This window comes from Chiloscyllium plagiosum, chromosome 1 (genome assembly GCF_004010195.1).
Source record: "Chiloscyllium plagiosum isolate BGI_BamShark_2017 chromosome 1, ASM401019v2, whole genome shotgun sequence".
In the NCBI taxonomy this organism is placed as follows: Eukaryota; Metazoa; Chordata; class Chondrichthyes; order Orectolobiformes; family Hemiscylliidae; genus Chiloscyllium; species Chiloscyllium plagiosum.
In genome coordinates, this window is record NC_057710.1 from 67,442,076 (window position 1) to 67,467,402 (window position 25,327).

General features: G+C 37.4%; 1 protein-coding gene across 2 annotated transcripts in view; it reads right to left on the minus strand.

Annotated features, from left to right (window-relative positions):
• Window positions 1-4,009: 4,009 nt before the first annotated feature.
• LOC122549133 (ADP-ribosylation factor-like protein 15) overlaps window positions 4,010-25,327 on the minus strand; it is a 249,336-nt gene continuing 228,018 nt past the window's right edge. For both annotated transcript variants that reach the window (XM_043688467.1, XM_043688457.1), the window contains exon 5: window positions 4,010-7,422. In XM_043688467.1, coding sequence (XP_043544402.1) covers window positions 7,264-7,422 — 159 coding nt within the window. In that variant the 3' untranslated portion in view covers window positions 4,010-7,263. The remainder of the gene's footprint in view (window positions 7,423-25,327) is intronic.

A 25,327-nucleotide genomic window follows, 5' to 3' on the forward strand; every position in this document is an offset into this window, starting at 1 on the left:
GGGAATCTAATCCAAACTGCCACCCCAGTCAACTCAGTCATCAATAGTGCTATAAAAGATGTATTTACTCAACAATATCTCACTTATCACTTGCTCACTGATGATCAATTTAGTTTTCATCAGGGCCACCGAGTTGCTGATCTCATTATGATTTTGGTCCAAAAATGGACAAAAACACAATTGGATTCCGGAGAAGTGAGAATGAAATCAAGGAGGCCCTCGCAAAATTTTCCTCTGATTGGAACCACACTTGGCATTTAGGAAGATGTTTGTGATTGTTGGGATCAGTCATCCCAACTCCAGGACATTTCTGTGGGAGTTCCTCAGGGTAGAATCATGGATCCAAAAGTCTTTAACAATTACTTTCTCCTCCCATCATAAAGTCAGAAGTAGGGATGTTCACTTGTGATTGCACAATGTTCAAAACCATCTGCCACTCTTCAATACTGAAACAGTGTATGCACAAATGCAACAAGACTGGGACAACATCCACTGACAATCTCCTTGCAGTTGGAACTTTCTGAAAATGTCCATTTAAGTCATAGAATCATGACTCAAGTCTACTCACCACTCCCCTCCCCCAACTCCCAAAAACATTGCAATGCTCTAGTTTTCTGGAGTCATCCAAGGGATAAAAAACTAAAATATTACTGCCAGTGCTTCGGCAAATTCTAGAGTAATCTCTCAGTATATTTGGACGCATCTCATCCATTCCCAATGTCTTAGAAGCGTAGACAATTTATTTGATTTAAATTACCAATTTTAAAATTGGCCAGTGACAATTCCCAACTCTTTCACTATGGCTTGGATAGCATATTTGCCCTTTGTGAAGACAGGTGTAAAGTAGTCATTCAGGATTTTTGCCATGGTTTATGCTGTCACGTACAAATCACCTTTTTAGTTGCTAATCATTCCTCTTTCTCCATTTACTACTCTTTTACTGTTTATATGACTCTGGCATTCTTTGGCATTCCATTTTACGTTAGCCTCCAATGTTTGCTTCACGATCCCTCATCATTTCTCTTATTTACATATTGCTTATCTAACCAGCCTTCTGAACCATTCTTTGAAGATAGAAACCCCATAGCATTGAAGGGAATTAATGACGTACTTAGGACATTTGCTGAGCAGTACATGTAAAATATTTTGGGAGATTGTGAAAACCAAAATGACAGGTGTGCCCAGGAGGGTTTCCTTACTCAGTATGTAGACAGGCCGACAAGGAGAGAGGCCATTTTGGATTTGGTGCTCAGCAATGAGCCAGGACAGGTGGCAGATCTCATGGTGGGAGAACACTTTGGTGAGAGTGACCACAACTGCCCCACATTTACCATAGCCTTGGAGAGGGAAAGGAGCAGTTACCAAGGGAAAATATTTAATTGGGGAAAAGAAAATTATGACACTATCAGACAGGAGTTGGGAAGCACAGGTTGGGAGCAATTGTTCCACAGAAAAGGCACAACAGACATGTGGAAACTGTTTAAGGAGAACTTGTTGCAAGTGATGCACAAATTTGTTCCTCTGAGACAGGCAAGAAGGGGTAAGATTAAGGAGCCTTGGATGACGAGAACAGAGGAGCTTCTCGTCAAAAGGAAGGCGGCAGCTTATGTAAGGTGGAGGAAGCAAGGATCTAGCATAGCTTTAGAGGATTACAGGATTACTAGAAAGCAGCTCAGAAATGGACTGAGGAAAGTCAGGAGGGGGCACAAAAAAGGCTTGGCAGGAAGGATTAGGGAGAACTCAAAGGCATTTTACTCATACATGAGGAATAAGAGAATGATCAGGGAGAAGGTAGGGCCAGTCAGGGATAGTGCAGGGAATTTGTGTGTGCAGTTTGAGCAGATAGGGGAAACCCTGAGTTTTTGCTTCAGCTTTCAGTAAGGGAAGGGACCTTGTTGTGAATGAGACCTTTGAGGAGCTGGGAAACAGGCTTGAACAGATCAAGATGAATGAAGTTGATTTGCTGGAAATTTTGGCAAACATTAAAATTGATAAGTCCCCAGGGCCAGACCAGATTTATCTTCGGTTGCTCCGGGAAGTGAGAAAGGAGGTTGCTAAGCTGCTGGCGAGGATATTTGCCTCCTCACTCTCCACGGGAGTCGTACCGGAGGATTGAAGGGAGGCAAATGTTGTTCCTCTTTTCAAGAAGGGTAATAGGGAAATCCCTGGCAATTACAGACCAGTCAGTCTTACGTCTGTGGTCAGCAAGGTTTTGGAAAGATTCTGAGGGATACGATTTATGACTATTTGGAAAAGCATAGCATGATTAAAGGCAGTCAGCATGACTTTGTGAGGGGTAGGTCATGCCTCACAAATCTTATGAGTTCTTTAAGGAGGTGACGAGACAGGTCGATGAAGGTCACCCAGTGGGTGTGGTATATATGGACTTCAGCAAGGCATTTGATAAGGTTCCCCATGGTAGGCTCATTCATAAAGTCAGGAAGTATGGGATACAGGGAGATTTGGCTATCTGGATTCAGAATTGGTTGGCTGACAGAAGGCAGAGAGTGGTTGTAGCTGGAAAGTATTCTGCCTGAAGGTCAGTGTCGAATGGGGTCCCGTACAGCTCTGTTCTTGGGCCTCTGCTCTTTGTAGTTTTTATAAATGACTTGGATGAGGAGGTTGAGGGGTGGGTTAGCAAATTTGCTGATGACACAAAGGTTGGAGATGCTATTGATAGTATTGAGGATTATTGCAGGCTGTAGCGCGACATAGACAGGATGCAGAGCTGGGCTGAAAAATGGCAGATGGAGTTCAAGCTGGATAAATGGGAAATGATGCATTTTGGAAGGTCAAACTTGAATGCTGACTGTAGGATTAAAGACAGGATTCTTGGCAGTGTGGAGGAACAGAGGGATCTTGGTGTTCAAGTACATGGATCCCTCAAAGTTGCCACCCAGGTGGATCGGGTTGTTAAGAAAGTTTATGGTGTTTGGCTTTCATTAACAGGGGGATCGAGTTTAAGAGCCACGAGTTTTTGCTGCAGCTCTACAAGACCCTTGCGAGACCACACTTGGAATATCGTGTCCAGTTCTGGTCACCCTACTATAGGAAAGATACGAAGGCTTTCGAGAGGGTGAAAAGAAGGTTTACCAGGATGCTGCCTGGACTGGAAGGCTGGTCTTACAAAGAGAGGTTGACTCAGCTCGGACTTTTCTCTCTGGAGAGAAGGAGGAAGAGAAGTGACCTGACTGAGATATACAAAATAATGAGAGGCATAGATAGAGTAATTTGCCAGAGACTTTTCCCCAGGGCAGGATTGACTGGCACAAGGGGTCACAGTTTTGAGATATTAGGAGAAAGGTATAGAAGGGATGTCAGAGGAAGGTTCTTTATGCAGAGAGTTGTGAATGCATGGAATGTGTTGCCAGTGGTAATGGTGGAAACAAAGTCATTAGGGACATTTAAGCGACTGCTGGACATGCACATGGAGGGATGCATAGGTTAGGTTATTCTCACCCAATATTGATCAATTAAATATGGGAATTCAACAATTTACTCACATTGAAACTGCATGTCACAGTAAAATTAATAAGCACTCTTTTCACTTGTGGTATACATTGTTGTGATTTGAATTTTGGTATTTTTGCATTTGTTCTGATGAATGCAAGATGGAAAGCCTCAGCAACACAACTCTCTCTGCAAAATAGGAATTTAAAATAAAAATGATGAACAACCTTTTTTTTCAAAAAGATTTTAATGAAAAGAGTTCCAAATGAGGATTTAGAACAATATTTCTACTGCATGATTTACTCTCAAGTTAATCTTGAAGGTTTCCAACAGACTCCTAATGTGGCATTTTCATTTTATATAGGCTTTGGGCATCAGGTACTATGCTAATGAAGCAGCGAAAAAAAAAACAGAATGGCCTATATATGATAAAGGTATAACACAAACTGTCACAGTGATGTTATTCTGAGGATAATTAAGAATCTACTAAGTTCACATGATTCTAATTTCATCAAATTAATATTGTAATACATCAGAGTTATTTAGCATACAGACTGTATTTACTTCTTCCAGGTTTATTTTAAACAATCACACAATAAAGGAGTACATGAAAACCAGGTTATTTAGCAGCGAAGATAAAATTGGTCACACATCATAGGCAGTTGTGATTTTGTTTGGCAGGTCATACCTACACTGATCTGCAGTACAGCTTTAATTTACAATTGGAGTGGCTTACAATAAATGTGCATTTTAATCATTTAACAGCTGAAACAGTTAAATATGATTGCAAGCAAACTGTGTCACATTTTCATTATTTTTACATGTTAAAATATTTGAGGGCATAACCATTGTGGGGAAAAAAATATAAAAACCACATATTCAACAAATCTGAATGAAAATAGCAGCTTGACACTCATATTATTGGTGGTTGATTAAGGATTAAAACAAAAACATCAACTTAACCTCCCTTTTACATATTGACTAAACTGCTGCAGAAATTCTATTTTCATATACGGCTGAATTTTCTATTCACCTATATATTTTAAACATTCAGACAGCATAAAATGGATGAGTATTAACACAAAATTTACAGTATACAAATATATTGCTGTGGCACTTGAAAGATATCAGTTTTTCTTTCTTAAAATATTCCCCAAGATTAAACACCTATTTAAAGAATACAACTCAGGATCTACCCCAGTACACTCTGAAGTACTAGAATTTAGTCAATTAAGACAAGAGTATATTAGTCCTTTCCCTATTTCCTCTACTAATTCTGGAAAATCTCTTTGTATCTCTCCATAATGATACAATTGAAATCAGGAACTCCTTAAGGTGTCAGATTAATCGTGCATTCTACTGCACTATGGTTTCCCACATGCTGTCTTCAACAACCAAAAATGGTAGGGGGCAAATAACACCCCATGCCATGGTCAATAATTCAACATGAGCAGCTTCTTTGAAGTATAAAAGAATTTGAGGTTAGAGAGGACTTAAAAAGAATTTTCTTTAGCTGTAATAATAGATAAAATATAAAGCAGGATTCCATACCTGACTGCTTTTAACAAATTCCAAATACCACCATCAACACAATGCGACACTAAGCCAATTTTCATTATGCTGTGTTGCGCCCCACTGCATAATGTAATTTCACTTATCACAAATACGTTTCAAGCAAATGAATCAGTCAAAACCTATTCTCTTCCCAATTTTAAATTTTGTTCTGATGAATGGTCACAGACCTGAAACATTAAATTAATTTCTCTCTTTCCTGAATCTACCAGACCTGTTGAGTATTTCCGGCATTTTCTTTTTTTATTTCTGATTTCAAGTACCAGTCGTATTTTGCCTTAGTTATATATGACTTCAGTCACCAAGTGGTTAAATAAAACCCTAAAAGTCCACGTACAACAAGTCAAAATTAGTTCAGTAGTGGGCATCTGTTTCTTCAAGTGTGCATGCGCTTGTCCATGATCTTCACTTCTTGTCAAAGAAAAAGTTATAATTGAAGTAGTAACAATTCACCTTCCATATTTACTATTGAATTGGCAACTAAAGCTGAGTCTGTAACTGTCCCTTGGGAATATTAACAAGCCACTTCTATTCAGCAGTACCTTTATTGTTATTAATGAACAGCAAATATCTGAGAATAATCTCTGATTTATTTGGCTTTACTGGTTAGTTACCTGCTAAATACAGTAGCTGTATTTTCAGTACAAAGATAGGCTATGTGCCAGTTAAACAAGTAACATTATCAGTAATAAAGATACAAAATTTAAAAATATGGATGATTTCACAGACTTAAAAAAGCAGCTATGTCCTACTAGTGTATAAAAATTTCTAAAATTTCTATAAATACAATAAATGCAGCAAGCCTACTATAAAATAGAGGTATACATATGGATAAATGCAGCTTTACAGTATGCACAGCAAAACATGCAACAAATACACACTGAAGAGATACAAAAATACAAATTCCAACAGAAGAATCTAAGAACACCATCTGAAATTCTTAAACTGCAAGCGAAGAGACAATGTGAAAACGAATAGTCGGAGAGAGATGGTGACAGTAGCCGGGGAGGGAACTATGCCGACAGTTGGAAGGCATTAGGCGTCAGACAGAGGCTTGTCAGGAACAGCTGCTGGTGAGTATTGATTGATAGTGTTTTCATTCTGTTTACTGAAGAGTTGCAGACAGTCCCAGGTTTGAGAAGGAGTGCAAGGCTGATGCATACATTCACAAAACACACACACACACAAAGTAATTTGACAGATGGCTTGAGCAACATCTACCACAGTGTCTTCAATACTTAATGTTTTAGAACTCTCAAATTCTTAGAATAATACATTTCATTTAAAATGTTAAAATTTAAGACAAAATTAGCACTGTTCGTTTTTATCCAAATTGCATTCATTTGATTGCACAGTAATACAAGAAATAAGACTTCATTATCAAACAAATCATCTAATTTTCAGCTTTGATTAAATGAATGAAAGATTAAAGACAAATGTTTTCTTTCAAAAAAATCCTTAAATAAATTCAAGCAAAAGCATGCTATTTTGTCTATGGACTGTAGAACAGACATGCTATCAAAACTTGTGCTCTTTCAAGAGCAGTGTTAGATGAAGACAGTAATATACATATATAAACACAGTGCCGATGACTTGTTTTGTTTTCTCTTTTATAGGGAGCTTTTAAATTTGTCTGGCATAATTTCAAAGATTCAACAGTCATTAACACCAAGTTTCAAATCATATACAAGTCATGATTGGGATTTACAATAGCAAAACTTTCTTTTCTGTTCAGATGATTTACAAATGCGCTCTCACAATGGTTACTGGTCAGTTTCTTTGAATTGTGCACACTAATAACTTACAGAAATCAGAAGCAAAGTGCAAAACTCAATATCTGCCCATCATTGTAGACTACTTCTGACAGCATACAGGTTAGTTCAACAACACAGATTACAGTCATCATTGATCATCATTTTCAAAATTCCCACCATTATGGTAGCATAAATGATTACATACTGAAATATCATGCAAATACAGTAAAATGGCAAAAGTAGTAGAAAACTGAACAGTACTTTTCACAGATTTAAATTTAAATTGATTTCATATTTCATTTGATTCTGGATATTTTAGTTCGGTTTCAAAATTATTTGCTTCAATATGTAAGAATTGGATCGTATAAAACAATTATTTAAAATGAAGTTTCAACAATGTTATTTGAATACTACAAAGTTTTGATAGTGTGTAAGGATTTCAGAAATGTTTTCATTTCAGTGATCTAAACAACAGTCAGTGCAGATTTCATATTCTTCCTGGAATGTGCTCTTGATCAATTTCTTCAAGCAAGCTGATAAACTGACTGAAGCCTTCTCTTACAGCATCCATGTTCTCGACAGAACAAGGCTGAAGGATCCATTGCTGACCCCTTGCAAGTGGTTCCAGTTCAAAATATTTCTTAATCTGAAAAAAAAAGAAACATTTTAGGTAACTCTTTAATTATGGTCTACATACCAAATTGCTATTGGACAATTTTACAATGACAGATGAGATTAAATGTGATAATAGAACACAAGCATGAGATCATTGTCAATTTCAAGATTAGCCGTTGCTGGTTTATTACATTGTAAATAATGTAGATGCAACAACAGTGTGAAAGTGTTATACTGAACAATTATTCATGGCAAATCAAATTTTAAAATTTTGAACATTTTTACTGAACATTATTTATGTTGCTAGCAGTTAAATTACATCATATGCACATTTCAGGTATCCTGCAAAGTATCATGGCTTATTGTTCACCGCTGTTATGTTGTGCTGTGCTGATTACTTTGAAAAATTAATATCCAGATTAGCACACTTCTCTTTTAGGATTTTATTGACCAACACATTTACAACTGGAGTAAAAGCTCATCAAATTTGACAGCATTTTCTTATTAAAACATCCAACTGTGCTCATTAACTAGAGTGCACGTTAAATTAAGAATGGCATTGACATTCTTAGCATAGAATTCTCAAACAAATTTAATTCAGAAAAACTGATGTGTACCTGGAAACAAAGAAGAATGTTTAGAAATACCAGAAACGTCTAGTCAGACTTTTAATGAGTAGCTTATTTAACCCTTCAACCGCTGAAGTCTCTTTAAGGTGTATTTGAATATTTCATTAACTTACTGAGTTCCATTTCCCTTCTTCAGAACTGGACTTCTTTTACTTGAAACGTTAACTCTGCTGTTTCTCCACAGATACTGCCAAACCTGCTGAGTTTTTCCAGCTTCCAGCATCTACTGTTTTATTTCATTATCATATACAGCAATGTCTCAATGAAAATCCATTAACTGGGTGTTTTAAAAGATATTACTTTTAAGTAATTTATTTTGCATATATTTCACCAGGCTATGTGCTTCTTTTAGGTAATCTTATCTTCTGCCATTGCTAGAATTTATCTTCAGCAAACTACTCAGGAATGACAACATGCATCAATGACTATTCCTCCTGTTCCCATATGGGATGGCTTCAGTTAGTGCTTCACTTAGTGGCAACAGTGTACTTCTCTCATAGCAACAATATTTCACACTTATTTTAACAGAAACCGAATTAGACATATGGTGCTGCCCTGTTTTAATCTCTCCCAGATTTTCAAATTTAATATCTTAAATATTGGATAATTCAAAATATACTGTTTAGAGTCAACAAAATTGTAAGTCTCAAAAAATGTCCTGTACATTTGAACATCTATTATCCGATATCTTATTTTCCAATGCATGTTGATTACAGGAAGACTTACAGCTGCACAGGACTTCAAAAATTGTTGCGTTATTTTAGAATGCATTATTTTATAAATCAAGTCATAGATTGAAAACAACATGGACTATGTAGCCCAGAAAGGACTGCTTCTTGAATCAGAAGATCATGATTGGTTCATAAATGGTTGCCCCATTTATTAAAAAAAGGATTTGTATCAGTTTTAATCTACCAGAGTAAGAAAACAAGTAAACTGTTTCTCTACGGATATCACTAGCAGTCAAATTCCATGGTTCAATTCTAATTCATCATCAAAGAATCAAAGTGTGACTGGAGATAGATGGAAATGTGGCATTCAAAACAGAGGCATCAGCCATGATCTTATTGAATGGTTGAGCTGACTGGAGGAGCCAAATGGTCTACTTCTGCTCCTACTTTGTATGTTCAAATGTAAAAGAAGCATCATTTGGCCTATTATGCATTTGTCAACCTGGTAGAGTTATTAAATTTGTCACATTTTATTGTTCTGCCCCCATTGCCCTGTAAATATTTTTCATTTTGGTATTGAATCAATTATCTAAAGGACGTTTGTAGCGTCCTTTAGCTACAAACACTGTTTCTAATAAAAATGGATCATTTTCTCAAGGCAAACCTTTCAAACTTTTGAATACCTCTATCAAATCTCCTTTCAACCTTCTCTGCTCCAAGGAAAACAATCCTCATTTCACTCCACATAATGAAAGTCCCTGGTTCCATAATAATCTAAGAAATTAGACTTTGGAAATTCAGTAGCACTAAATATTCAATATATGAAACATAATAAAGCATCTTGTTTACAGACAAACAACTAATTGTGGTTGCTCTAACAAACTAATGCAACACGTGTTTTGCGTTATCTGCATATTTTGTTTCTCATTGAAAAATCAGAAAGGTCAGTTCACCATCTGGGAAGTGTACATGGAAAATAAACAGCTGGCAGTGGGTTACAAATCTGTACCATACTTGAGGGATTTGGATGACGTCAAACAGTTTATATAGTAATTCGAACCCAAGAGTGTAGTACAGTCTTGATATACTTCCAATCATCACTCAAAAAATAGTCAACCTAACGTGTTTTTGTTCAGACCATTCCAGCAAGGAGGTTTTTCTTTAGCAATTTGACTTTCTGTTTGCACTGCTAATAAGCACAATTATAGTTAGTAATCCTTTCTGTACATCTCTCATGTGATGAGAAAGGAGACATTTTACAGTGTTGTCTACACCAAACATCATTATAAAGTTACTCAGTAGCAGAAGACATTTTATGAAAGAACGTACCACTAGATTAAAAAAAATGCCAATCAGTTCACTGATTTATTTTGTACTGACTGAATTGGAACATTTCTCTATATTTTCTAGGCAAAAAAGGCACTAGCAAAGAGAACATTTTTCCCACAAATTGCTTACACTGATGTCAGACCTTTTTGTTGGTTAGAAACAATCTATAATGAACTTTTATACTATCTTCTTTACAAGATTATCCTTCAAAAATGTTCCTTTCACTTGTCCCTGTCTACCTCAAAATGAGATTGAACTATGTGGAAAAACCCCTGCAGCTCACCCAAAGCTTTTATGGTATCAGCACGCAAAATAGGATGTGACATAAATGGTATTAGAACACATTATATCACTTCATCAATGCAGTGACTATTATCTCCAAATTTTGAGAAAGCATGCTATAAATTGCAGACAACAGTATAATTTCCTTTAAATGATCCCATCAGATAGCCATCTGCTTACAGAATATTTGAAGCATATAATTCCACTGTAGGCATTCCAACTCTTCAGCTGGTAGATAGTAAATTCAATAAGTATCTATATGTACAGAGACTATGCACAGCCAAGGTACTGCTTTGATACATTGGCCCAACCAATTCCAGTACAGTAGCAAAAGATAATGCCCTAAATCCAAAACAAACTTTGACACAATGTCATTGTGTGCACTCAAATTGCATTTACATACTTATCAGTTAAAAGTAAGACTGCAAGCTCATTTTAATCAAAGCATTTCAGATGAGTCCACATCATCTTAAACATGAAAAACAATTGTATCCTCATTACACACTTCCCAATCATTGTGGCTTTGTGGTTTATCAATAAAGTATGGTGCAGAACTATTAACTGGTTCGCAGTAAAAATTGTGTTTTGCTGCTTACTCATTCATACTTGTCAGCAGTAGGGAAGACTGTTGCTTTGAGACTGAATCACTGAGAGATCAGGGAATTAGATTGGATGATTGAAGTAATATTAACTAGTGCACTCGTTGTTTGATGCACACTACAGCTGAAACAATTAAAATCTGCATGCACTTTTTAATGATTGCTTACATAAATATTCAAATTGATTTCAAAACTTTTACAGGCAGCATAACCTCAAGCTCCTGCAATGTTATGAAATATGATTATGTTAAAATTGCTGTTCATCAAGCAAATAATTTCGCTACACATCTCATGCCTATCCTTAATTTTTGTCTCTTCTGCCTAGAGTACAGTAGGTATCTATAAAGCTCTCAAATCTGCCAAAAGTTGGTATTTTGTGGAAGGCCATTCAATTCAAGGAAATACAGAGGATACTTATCCTGTCTTCAATTGACAAAGAAACTTTGGAATACCAGAGTTTCTACTGAGGAGTGCGAACATTGGCTAATTATCCATTTCTTGAATTAGGGAGATCAATCAATCTTCCTAGCAATTTGGATACTATCAACTAATTCAACACTGGCTAATCTGGAACTCTCCTGCTACTTGATGCCTTAACAAGACATTGGGAAGATGTCACGAGTTAAAACTTTCAATGTGAGCAGATAATCAAACAGGCAACTCTACAAACACAGGTTAAACAGCGGTCCTCAAATTTATGTTATATCATTACATTTATCCTACTTGTGATGATCTCATTTTCTTTGACAAAACTTGATCTAGTGACTATTTCCAAGTTATGTACCACTATCTGGGTTGAAGCAAAACAGAAACTCTAAACAATCTTGAACAATTGTTTTGCGTTGGATTCATTCTTAATTTGATGCTACTCATTTTCCTTGCCCTCAAGACTGAATTAATAAAAATAATTGATACAGGCAGCATTATGTTCTTGGTTAAAAAAATTGGAGGACTGCAACAACATCCTGCTGGATGCCTCTGGGATGCCCAAAGTTTCAAAGAGCCTAGGGATTTCCACTTGTGGCATAAAGCCTTCTGCACTTCACGTCAATCTCTAGCATACTACACTTGTTTGTGTCCTCACCCAAGGCTACAGTTAATGTTTCATATTACTTCAACTTCATAAAATTCCAAATAAAAATACATTGATTTACAAGATCAATGAACTTCACCAGAAGTCCAGGCTGATTTTCATTCCCTGTTTTAAAGACAAAAAAAAAAACAAATGGCCATAAATATCAAAATTCATCAAGCTTTCCATTATAACAACTTTCACTTTTAAATTCTTTCCAGTTCTCACCTAATTCCGATTGATAGCTGTCATACACTTCTATTTCCAGCATACTCACATATCAAACAATTGTTAGCTCACCACCAATAAATGAATGGCAACTTGTTTCTAAATTGTTAAATGGCCTAATCTTGTCAATATTTCTCAGCATAGTATTCCAAAACTATTCACAAAAATATCACATTTAATTTAAATTACAATAGATGCAACAACTTAGAGAACCTTGTGGACTACTTGACTGAAGTGAGCAAGTTTGTCAAATTTGCTGATACACACAAACATTTGAATTAGGATTTGAAATACACCATTCAACTCCTTGAGGTGGCTCTGCTTTTCAATACAATCATGATTGATCTGCTCGTGACTTCTAATCACATTCACACCCACCTGTAATAACATTTCACCCCCTTGACAATAAGAATCTAACTGCCACTGCTTTCAAAATATTCGAAGATTCTGCTTCCACCACCTTTCAGGATGAGAGCTGCAAAAATTTTACCTCATCTAGATTTTAAATGGGTGACCTCTGTACTTAAGCTGCCACCTTAGTACTGGATTCCCCCGTAAAATGAAACATCCTTTCACATCCAGCTTGTCAAGTCTCCTTGGGATCTTGGATGTTTCAGCCAAGCCACCTCTTACTTTTCTAAACTTCAGATAAGTGCAACCTGTCCAACTGTTCCTCAGAAGACAACCAACCTACTTCAAGTATTAGCAAAGCAAATCTTCACTGAACTAGCTCAAACAGATTTATCTTTCCTTACACAATGAGACAAATTTGTGCAGTGTACTCCAGATGAAGTCTCACCAGTATTCTGTATAACTGAAACATAATATCATTTCCCTTAGTATCCAATTTCCCCTTGCAACAGCATACGAACTCTTGATTCATGTACGAGGATACCTGAACCCCCATTGCATGTCAAAGCTCTGCAATCTCTCACCATTAGATAATATGTTTTTAAATGTGACTGCAAAAATTGACAATTTCACATTTTCCCATATTATACTCCATTTACCAGATCTTTGTCCAATCACCTGACCTCTTTATAACTTTTTGTAACTTTATGCTGTCTTCACAATTTCTCTTACCTATTTAAGTCATTTAAATTTACTACAAACAGTTGAAGTCTCAGCACTGACCTAGTGACACACCATTCACTACTAAACTGAAAAAGATAGTTTTGCCTAATCAGCTTCCTGTTAGCCAGCTAATAATCCATTCATGCAAATATGCTACCCTCTACATCATAAGCTTTTTTCCTCTCACAGTAACCTTTGTGCTGGCGCCTTATCAATGCCTTCTGTAAATTTAAGTACAATGTAGCCACTGGTTTCTCTTCATCCACAGCATATATTAACTCTTCAAAAGATCTTCAATAGATGATTTCCATCTTATTAAACCATGTCAATTCTATCCAATTACCTTGAATATATTCAAGTGTCCTGCTGTAACTCCTTTAATAATAGCCAACATTTTCCCTAAGACAGGTGTTAAGATAACGGATTTATACCTTGCTGCTCACTGACTCACTCCATTTTTGAATTAAGGCGTCATATTTATTATCTGTAAAGAATGGAGCTACCAATAATGTAATGAAACTACCCCTGAATCAAGGGAGTTTTGTAAAATTAAAATCAATGTAATTATAGAACATTACAGCGCAGCACAGGCCCATCGGCCCTCGATGTTGCACCGCCCTGTCATACTAATCTGAAGCCCATTCCACCTACACTATTCCATGTACATCCATATGCCTGTCCAATGACGACTTAAATGCACTTAAACTTGGTGAATCTACTACCAATGCAGGCAAAGCATTCCATACCCTTACTACTCGGAGTAAAGAAACTACCTCTGACATCTGTCTTATACCTATCTCCCCTCACTTTAAAGTTGTGTCCCCTCGTGTTTGCCGTCCCCATACTTGGAAAAAGGCTCTCCCTGTCCACCCTATCTAACCCTCTGATGATCTTGTATGTCTCTATTAAGTCACCTCTCAACCTTCTTCTCTCTAACGAGAACAGCCTCAAGGCCCTCAGCCTTTCCTCGTAAGACATTCCTTCCATACCAGGCAACGTCCTAGTAAATCTCTTTCCAAAGTTTCCACATTCTTCTTATAACGCAGTGACCAGAACTGTACACAATACTCCAAGTGTGGCCGTACCATAGCTTTGTACAGCTGCAGCATATCCTCCTGGTTCTGGAACTCAATCCCTCTATTAATAAAGGCCAAAACACTGTATGCCTTCTTAACAACCCTGTCAATCTGGGTGGTAACTTTCAGGGACCTGTGTACATGGACACAGAGATCTCTCTGCTCATCTGCACTCCCAAGAATCCTACCATTAGCCCAGTACTTTGCATTCTGATTACTCCGACCAAAGGGAATCACCTCACACTTGTCCACATTAAACTCCATTTGCCACCTCTCAGCCCAGCTCTGCATTCTATCTATGTTTCTCGGCAACCTACTACATCCTTCGTCACTATCCACAACTCCACCGACCTTAGTGTCATCCGCAAATTTACTAACCCACCCTTCTAAGCCCTCATCCAGGTCATTTATAAAAATGACGAACAGCAGTGGACCCAACACAAACCTTTGCGATACGCCGCTAGTAACTGGACACCAAGATGAACATGTTCCATCAACTACAACCCTCTGTTTTCTTTCATCAAGCCAATTACTGATCCAAACTGCTCTGTCTCCCACAATCCCATTTCTACACATTTTGTATAAGAGCCTACTGTGGGGAACCTTATCTCCCTGGCCACTTCTTTTACGATCAGAGAGTGAATTCTGTCAGGACTGGGACACTTACCAACCCACAGTTCCAATAATTTACTTACTATCACTTTGCTGTTGGTCACGATTTTCCTGGAATTTTTTTCGCTTTTCCATTTTCTGATATTTCACTGCTTTTTGGATGCGATTTGGATCCTTTAAAAAGGTAGATTTTCCTTTGCTAGGATCTATTTTTGCTGAGAGTTATGAATTACTTCTTTAAATGCCTGCTAATATTTGCTTACTATCATTGCTACTAATCTATCTGCCCAAGTCAATTTAGCTATCTCTATTCTGATTTCAATGCAATTCCCCTTATTTAAGTTAAGCACAGTCATTCTGACTCATGTTTCTCATTCTCAAATTGAATATTAAATTTTATCATGTTATGATCACTACTTCCTACGGATCTTTACTCTGCTTCATTACCAATGATCAGTTCCAAGATAGCCTGCTCCCTGGTTGGCTACAGGACACTAAATTCCAGAAGTCAGTCAAACAGTGCCACACATCAGACCTCTGAGAAATGTTTAACACACGGGATCAAAGGGGCAGTAGCAATATTGATACAAATTTGCTGAGTAATAGGAAACGGAGTAGTGGTCAATGGATATTTTTCAAACTGGAGGAAAATTTGTAGTGGAGCTCCCCAGGGTCAGTAATGGGACCTTTGCTTGTTAATGATCAAGGTCTTAGTGTGCCAGAGACAAATTCAAAGTCTTGCAATGGTACGAAACTTGGATGCATTGTAAACCATGAGGAGGACAGTGCAGAACTCAAAGACCAGAGTAAAGTTGGAGCAGTAGGAAAACAGGTGGCAGATGAAGGTCAATGTTGAGAATCTGGTTTCTTTCCTATTGGAAGGATGTTGTGAACTTTGAAAGGGTTCAGAAAAGATTTACAAGGATGTTGCCAGGATTGGAGAATTTGAGCAACAGGTAAGGTTGAATAGGCTGGGGCTGTTTTCCCTGGAGCGTCAAAGGCTGAGGGGTGACCTCATAGAGGTTTATAAAATTATGAGGGGCATGGATAGGATAAATAGACAAAATCTTTTCCCTTGGGTGGGGGAGTCTAGAATGAGATGGCATAGGTTTAGAGTGAGAGGAGAAAGATATAAAAGAGACCTAAGGGGCATGGAAAGAGGTGCCAGAGGAAGTGGTGGAGGCTGGTACAATTGCAACATTTAAAAGGCATCTGGATGGGTACATGAATAGGAAGAGTTTAGACAGATATTGGCCAAGTGCTAGCAAATGGAACTAGATTAGATTGGGATATCTGGTCAACGTGGACAAGTTCGACTGAAGGGTTTGTTTCCATGCTGTACATCTCTATGGCTCTATGTGAGTGTTATGTAGACAGGCCTACAAGGGGCGAAGCCACTTTAGATTTAGTACTGGGTAACGAGCCTGGCCAGGTGTTAGATTTGGAAGTAGGTGAGCACTTTGGAGACAGCGATCACAATTCTGTCAGGTTTACTTTAGTGATGGAAAGGGATAGGTGTACTCCACCGAGCAAGAGTTACAGCTGAGGGAAGGGAAATTACGATGCAATTAGGAAAGATTTAGGAAGCGTAGAATGGGGAAGGAAACTGCAGGGGATGAGCACATTAAGAATGTGGAGTTTATTCAAGGAAAAGCTCCTGTGTGTCCTAGATAAGTATGTACCTGTCAGGCAGGGGGGAAGATATAGAACGCCTGAGCCGTGGTTTACTAAGGAAGTGGAATCCCTGGTCAAGAAGAAGAAGAAGGCTTATGTTTGGACAAAATGTGAAAATTCAGTTAGGGCACTTGAGGGTTACAAGGAAGTCAGGAAAGACCTAAAAAGAGAGCTCAGAAGAGCCAGGAGGAGACATGAGAAGTTGTTGGTGGATAGGATCAGGGTTAACCCTAAGGCTTTCCATAGGTATGTCAGGAATAAAAGAATGGCCCTAATTTAACTCTCGTCAATCAAGGATAATAGTGGGAAGTTGTGTGTGGAGTCAGAGGAGATAGGGGAAGCACTAAATAAATATTTTTAGACAGTGTTCACTATAGAAAATGAAAATATTGGCGAGGAAGATACAGAGATACTTGCATCTAGACTAGAAGAGATTGAGGTTCACAAGGAAGGGGTATTAGAAATACTGCAGTGTGAAAATAGACAAGTCCCCTTGGCCAGATGGGATCTATCCTAGGATCCTCTGGGAAGCAAGGGAAGAGATTGCCAAGCCTTTGGCAGTGATCTTCAAATCATCATTGTCTACAGGAATAGTGCCTGAGGACTGGAGAATAGCAATTGTGGTTCCCTTGTTCAAAAAGGGTAGTAGAGACAACCCTGGTAATTACAGACCAGTGAGTCTCACTTCAGTTGTTGGTGAAGTGTTGGAAAAGGTTATAAGAAATAGAATTTATAACCATCTAGAAAAGAATAATCTGATCAGGGACAGTCAGCACGGTTTTGTGAAGGGTAGGTCGTGCCTAATGAATCTTATTGAGTTTTTTGACAAAGTGACCAAACAGTTAGATGAGAGTAAACCGGCTGATGTGCTGCATATGGATTTCAGCAAGGCGTTCGATAAGGTTCCCCACAGTAGGCTATTATACAAAATGCGGAGGAATGGGATTGTGGAAAACATAGCAGTTTGGATCAGTAATTGGCTTGATGAAAGAAAACAGAGGGTTGTAGTTGATGGAACATGTTCATCTTGGTGTCCAGTTACGAGCGGCGTACCGCAAGGGTCGGTGTTGAGTCCACTGCTGTTCATTTTTATAAATGACCTGGATGAGGGCTTAGAAGGGTGGGTTAGTAAATTTGCGGACAACACTAAAGTCGGTGGAGTTGTGGATAGTGACAAAGGATGTGGTAGGTTGCAGAGAGACATAGATAGGATGCAGAGCTGGGCTGAAAGGTGGCAAATGGAGTTTAATGTGGACAAGTGTGAGGATGGAGTAATCAGAATGTAAAGTACTGGGCTAATGGTAAGATTCTTGGGAGTGCGGATGAGCAGAGAGATCTCTGTGTCCATGTACACAGATCCCTGAAAGTTGCCACCCAGATTGACAGGGTTGTTAAGAAGGCATACAGTGTTTTGGCCTTTATTAATAGAGGGATTGAGTTCCAGAACCAGGAGGTTATGCTGCAGCTGTACAAAGCTCTGGTACGGCCAACTTTAAAGTGAGGGGAGATAGGTGTAAGACAGATGTCAGAGGTAGTTTCTTTACTCAGAATAGTAAGGGTATGGAATGTTTTGCCTGCATTGGTATTAGATTCACCAAGTTTAAGTGCATTTAAGTCGTCATTGGACAGGCAAATGGACGTACATGGAATAGTGTGGGTGGGATGGGCTTCAGATTAGTATGACAGGGCGGCGCAACATCGAGGGCCGATGGGCCTGTACTGCGCTGTAATGTTCTATGTTCTATGATACATAAAGGAGGTGCAGGAACAAATGGACCTGGGTGTATATGTGCATATATCATAGAGTCATAGAGATGTACAGCATGGAAACAGACCCTGCGGTCCAACCTGTCCATGCCGACCAGATATTCCAACCCAATCTAGTCCCACCTGCCAGCACCCAGTCCATATCCCTCCAAACCCTTCCTATTCATATACCCATCCAAAAGCCTTTTAAATGTTGCAATTGTACCAGCCTCCACCACTTCCTCTAGCAGCTCATTCCATACATGTACGACCTTCTTAAGGTTGGCAGAGCAGGTAGAGAAAGCAGTTAATATCGGGGGCTTTATCAATAGTGTCATAGTGTACAAGAGCAAAGTCATGACATACAACTTGTGCAAGACACTTGTTTGACTTCAGCTGGAATATGAAGTACATATTTGGCAGTATGCTATATGAAGGTTATGACTACATTTAGAGTGTGTGTAGAAGAAGTTACAAGAATGGCTCCAGGGATGATAACAAGTGATAATTAATAAAATTAATTGTAAGTCAACTGGATGGTCCAAACCCACCAGTTTTCTAGGAGGCTAGTTGATGTTAACGATATGTTTCAGTAATAAGCCTTTTAACTGCTGACTTTATACTTATTATAAACACTAGAAATAAAGTGCTTTGTTTGTGTTAGACTAACTAGAAACCATTCTATAGTTTTATCATATATTTCTACACTAATTTCCATCTTATACAAGGTGGTAAAGTGGTGTAACTTCTGATGTACTTACTTTTTTATTCACATGAAGCTAATGTTACATTTACGTTGCTAACTATACACAGGAAACAATTCTTGACATGCGACATATCAAAATGAATTTTCATTACACTCAGAGTAGCAAACCCTCTTAGAAACTTGTATTTAATCTCATGACTAGATCATATCGACGGAATGTGTGCAGAAACATGCAAATAGGATTTAATATGCGGAAGTGTGTCTTAATTCATTTGGGGAAGATAATCGAAACAAGTGATTTTTAAAAAAAAAAATCATTTCTGGGACATGGACATTGTTGGCATTTTTATACCTGTCCCTAGTTGATTTTGAGAAGGTGGAGGTGAGCTGCCTTCTTGAACCATTGTAGTGATACATTTCCAAGTCAGGATAATGAGTGGTTTGGGAGGCGGTGGTGGTAGGGATGGTGTGGTGGTTGTAGAAATCTTGCAGGTGATGCATCTGATGCCCTTGTCCTTCTAGATGGAAGTGGTCATCAATTTGGAAGGGACTGTCTAAGGATCTTTGGTGAATTTTTGTAGCAGATCTTGTGGTTAATGGACAATAAGTGGCAGGACGTGAGAAAAGTGAGAAAAAAAACAGAAGAAACCTGGAGTGCATCTCCATGGTTTCCTTAAGAGAGTTGGGCAGAATGGGTACATAAAGTGAGCAAGATGATAGACAACATACTATCCTTTCTTAACCAAGACAGAATAAAACAACAAAGATTTTATGTTGGTGAGAGGGAGAAAGCTAAGGCGACGCGGGAACGTTCAAAGGAGTTGTGAGGGGCATGTTTTTTTTAAAACCTAGAGTGTGGTAGGAGCGTGGAACGTGCTGCCAGAGATGATGGTGGAGGCAGATACGATGGGGGCATTTAAGAGACTTTTAGACAAGCACATGAATATGCAAGGAATGGAGGGATATGGACAAAGGCCAGGTAAGTGGGATTAGTTTAACTTGGTGTCATGATCAGCAGAATAACAAGGAAATTGCATACAGTTATACACTGCCTTGTAAGAAGGATATAATCACACTAGATCGAAGACAGAGAGGAGATTTAGAAAGATACTGTTATCAATTGACAAGTTAAACATGAATTGAACTTTTGGATATGCTAGGATTCCTTTCTTTAGAACACTGATGGCTGAGGGCCAATAAAAATGAACGGTCTAGATAGAACCAATAGGAACGGCCTTTTTCCATTAATAAAGGGGCAATAACAAGAGGGATTTAAAATAATTGGCAAAAGGATTGGAAGAAAGCCAAGGAAAGGGTTTTCAACCAGAGGAGAGTTGGAATTCACTGTCTGAAAAATGATACAAGCAAAACCATAATATTTAGAAGGTACTTGGGAATGCATTTGAACAATAGTATAGGTGTTACCTTCAAATGCTTTAGGTTTCATATCTCTCTCTCTCCAGGAAAAGCTGTTTGTGTGTTGTCTGTATACCTGGAAATAAAGTGGCAATGCATCGAGGCAACATGGAATGTTACATTACTTGTTACTTGCAGAGGTTTTTAAAAAATATTTATTGTTAATTATTTGTTTTTGAGAGACTTTTAATAGGAATAGTGTACCTGAAATGAATTTCTGAATGGGCAATAAATATGTAGTGAATTGAATTGAGACTAAAAGCTGGAAAGTGCATTTAGGTTGGATAGCTTTTTATCCACAGACAAACAAATAAGATAAATGACATCCCTCCGTGCCATAAATTACAAAATAACTTGAAGAATCACAGTACAGTCGAATAGGTTTGCCACTGGAACAGCCTAGTCCAATTTTAACAGTTTAAAGTGAAAGCATAATTATGACAATTGGTACTATAGACCTAGTATGCTTGTAATGAAGGTAAAAATGCTGCCTCATGTGATTCAAAAATACAGTTCTAGGATAAAGCTCTATAAATACCTTATCTGTGAATATTAGTCCTATTCTTATTTAATATAATCAAACTCTCTACATTACCTTCCTGTGACACCACTGATTGGAACTGAGAGCCTAGCTTGGCAAAATTATTCTAAGGCCTACAGCAATATTTGTGATTGACTGACATTCAATTCAAGCCACCATCTTGCCACATTTCCAAGCCTTGTTGTGGAAATGCTACATACTTTCGCCTGCCCACAGTTCCAAGCACTACCTTCTTTTGCCAGCTGTTCAATGTTTTCCATCAACAGTGGAGTGGACAGGGAACAAACAGGAGCTGAAAACATATCATGTTTCTCCATCTCAGCCTCAGAAGCATAGCAAAGATGGAAGCTCTAATCTGGAGGTTAGTTATTCTGAAATGTGGTTTCCAAATTTACTTCTTAGAAGGAGGAATTACTCAAAAACAAACCACTGCAGCATATTAACCTGAAATGTTCCTTTAATTCTAGTGGACATTATGACGACTACTAGTGGAACCAATTAATTCATCAAAAAAGTGGAACAGCAAAATAAAAATTGATTCCAGTATAATCCTTTGATTTGTATATAAACCCTAATTTCAAATAGGTTAAGTGTACCTGCACTTAAGGAGCTAGTGGTTGTTCTTTTAAACGCCAGAATTGAATTCACTATTTTGTATTTACACAGAAAGAACAAAACAAAAGAAAATGGGAACTGTCAGCTTATGTAAAGAAGACAGACCAGACTTTAGTCTATTTTTTTCGCCACAAGGAACAGTACATTTTAATGTGTCTGTCTGTTAAAAAATACATTTGACCAAAATAACCATTGAAAATACTGAATTCTTCCTCAAGGCAAGTACACATAACAGACCAGACTGTAAGGCCATTATTCAATAAATCCATTAAAAATCAGATTTTCCTTTTAGTTAATCAAATTGAACTGTAAAGGGAGAATAAGTTGGAAAATTTGTACTCCCTGTATATCAAGAACTTTAGAGCCAGACTTTCATGTCGACAACAATTGAACCATATCAAATCAAGCTGACTGCAGCCATTAAGCTCGGTATTGCTCAATGCTAAAGGGTAGGTTCTTCTGTTGTGAACTATCTAAACTTTTAAGTAGCAGCTTTTATTATTACTATTATTTAGAATCTTATTAAGTAGCACCAAATACATGGGATTTAGATCCATATATACTGTCTGCTTTGACTTCTTTAACAGAGTAATTTAATGTTTTACATTTGCCATTTTGCTCCTTAATAACATTCTGTTTATAATACCTTGGATAAATTTAAAATCACTCAAATATGGTATAACATTGGAGCATATAAAATAATTAAGAGTGGATTAGCAGGGATGAAATCAATAATTTTTTAAAATCAAAATCTATATTTACAAAAATGTCCTTTTATTGTGAAGAAAATTAGAAATAATGCTAAATTTACGCTGAAATCTAAGTCAACTCTTATTTACAATTCTACACACATACTGTGCTATCACAGTAATAGCAAGACACATCTAACACCAATAAACCACTGTTGATATATTGATTACTCAATATCTAGCAGAGCTTAGTGTTTTATGGCCTTTGGTTATGTCTATAGTAAGACATTACCTCACCCAGTTGCTGTTAACCGCTTTCACACAAACAGCTCATAAAAAATTAATTTTGTTAATGTAGATTTTGCAAACAGAATGAAAAATACGAGTTTTAAGTGTGGCACATTAATCCATCTGTCAATGTACACTCAAAATCCATTAAAACGATTGAAGAAAGCATCCCTTTAGCTAATTTGAGTCAATATCTGACGAATCAAAGGAGTCTCAGCCAGTATATTATTCCAAAAAGCAATGTTAAACAAATGGCAGTCTAGAAGTATAGACTAATATACAATATATCAAGGGGACATAACAAGTAGAAGTTCTAAAATTAAAACATCCAAGAATAGCAATTATGATGTCTGAAAATGCCTTGTAAAGACAACAGTCACTTATTAAATGGTCTAGCAGACGCAATGTTAAAGTCATAAATAAAATGCTTTCAGAAAAGGATGTTTCTTGTAAAATGATTCCATTAATACTTGAGACGTCTATCTAATTACAAACAATGTTACTACACAGCAGGAGCCCGGCAATGCACTCATTTGGTCACATATGAACAAAAAAGACTAATTGAAAAAATATCACCCATGATCTTACTTTAAAAAAAAAACCTCAAAGATTGGAGACATTTTATGAACATATGATTCCCCCCCACCCACAAATCTTAATATCCTGTTTCTCTAAAGTCATTACATTAATAAAGTAACATTCTGTCAATGGTTATTTTGTATCAGCATATTGTATTGTGTTTTTGTTTACATTTAAAAATCACAGTAATGAACTAAAGGCAGATAGCACAAATAATCATGCTATGTTTAGGTGGCACTGAGGTCTTTTTTTGAAAAGAGCTTCAAACATTGAACTGCATATGAAATTTATATTCTGAATTAGTGGAAAATAAAAACTGATGTTGCCATAAAAGTTACAGAGATTGAAGATCATAGAAGATTCTGGATTTGTAGTTTAGGGGGAAACAGAGTCCAGGAGACCATTATATCCTAGTACTGTGGGAACAAGAACTATGAGGCCACACACTAAAAAAGAGGAATCTAGAAGTAGAAGAAAAACATCACAATAATCTTCCAAACCTGGACTTCTTTGATGGACATTCACTTTACTGACAGCTTTATATAAAAGGGCAATCAAACTTCTTCAAGGAAGCTTTAACAATTCAGGGGATAAAGGAGATCTACTTGGGGTCAGGAGGTAGAGTCTAAGAATGTCAACATTTAAAAAAGGACGAAGGGTGGAGCATCAAAGACAAAGTTGTAGCTGCTTGCTAAGCTGTGACAAACGTGAAGAAACTATAGCTTTTTATAATTAAAAGAAACACTATTAGATAAAATCACATACAATATAAAGACTTAGTAGATCAGTTAGTGAACTGCAGGACAACTGAAACCTTAAATACATTGAGGACAAATGATGTAGAAAGGTGCTAACAAATTCAGTGAAAACAATCAATCAATCAGATAGCAAACAGCAGATGGGGCTGAATGATGAATAGTAAATGTCAGGTTTTCTTCTTTCAGACCAAACAGGAAAATATATTCTTCCACAAAAGATGTATATAACCCAAGGAATGTCATGTTTAAAAAAATTAATTCACATGATAAGGGCATCACTAGCTACGTCAGCATTTATTGCCCATCCCTAATTGCCCAGAGGGCAGTTTAGAGTCAACCACATTGCTGTGGGTCTTGAGTCACATGAATGTCAGACCAGGTAAGAATGGCAGTTCCTTCCCTAAAGATAATTATTGAACCAGATGGGCTTTTCCAACAATTGACAATGAATTCATGATCATCAATAGACTTTAATTCAAATCCCCGAGATGGAATCATCAACTGGATCTCTGGATTAACAGTCCAGTGACAATACCACTAGACTGTCACCTTCACAGTAACGAAAAAATGTCAGAGCCACCAGTCACAATATCTCCACAGCAGTTTTAAATAAGCCAGATTGCTAATAATTAGAGATTTGATGAGAAAATGGATTTTGATACCAGGCAATTAAAAAGTAGGAAGGTGCCTGGCTCTAGAGAACTTCAAGTCAATGATAATGGTTTTGTTGAAGTATTCAAATACAGAGTTCCAGAGCTTTCCAACACAGGCAACAAGCTTTTGAGTTCAACAGTGTCAAAATGCAACTGATGCTTGTGCTCAGAATCAGAAGTTTCAAGGTAGTGAATAAATTAAAGAGCAAGCTCCATAATTTTGGATTTTTCTAGTTACAGATAGGTTAAACACTAATAAAACTACCAAGAAAGCTACAAATGGACTGAAAGAAAGGTATTTAAGGCAATATTTCAGAATGTGGGAAATGAATGAGCCCAAATAGGCTCTTCATCATTCAGCCACGAACAGCATAAATAAGAATGGCAAAGGCAACATGGTTGGATCTTTATGATTAATGATAACAGCAGAACAGCTTATGATCAGTTTTGCTTAGTTATTGGCTCATTCATTTCTGGATCAAATGGTTCTGAGTTTAAGTCCCTTATCAGACAGACATTGCATTAGAAGTACCATTGATTCTATGAATGGCAGGTCTAACGGAAGGTCAGGTGCATATCAAAGGTGGCATTAATAAAGAAAACAGCAAGCAGTGTTTTGGGCATCTGATAAAGATTCGTCCTTTTTTAATTTCATTCATTTGTTTGCTGTTAGGAAGTTGCTGCTGCAACATGATAGCT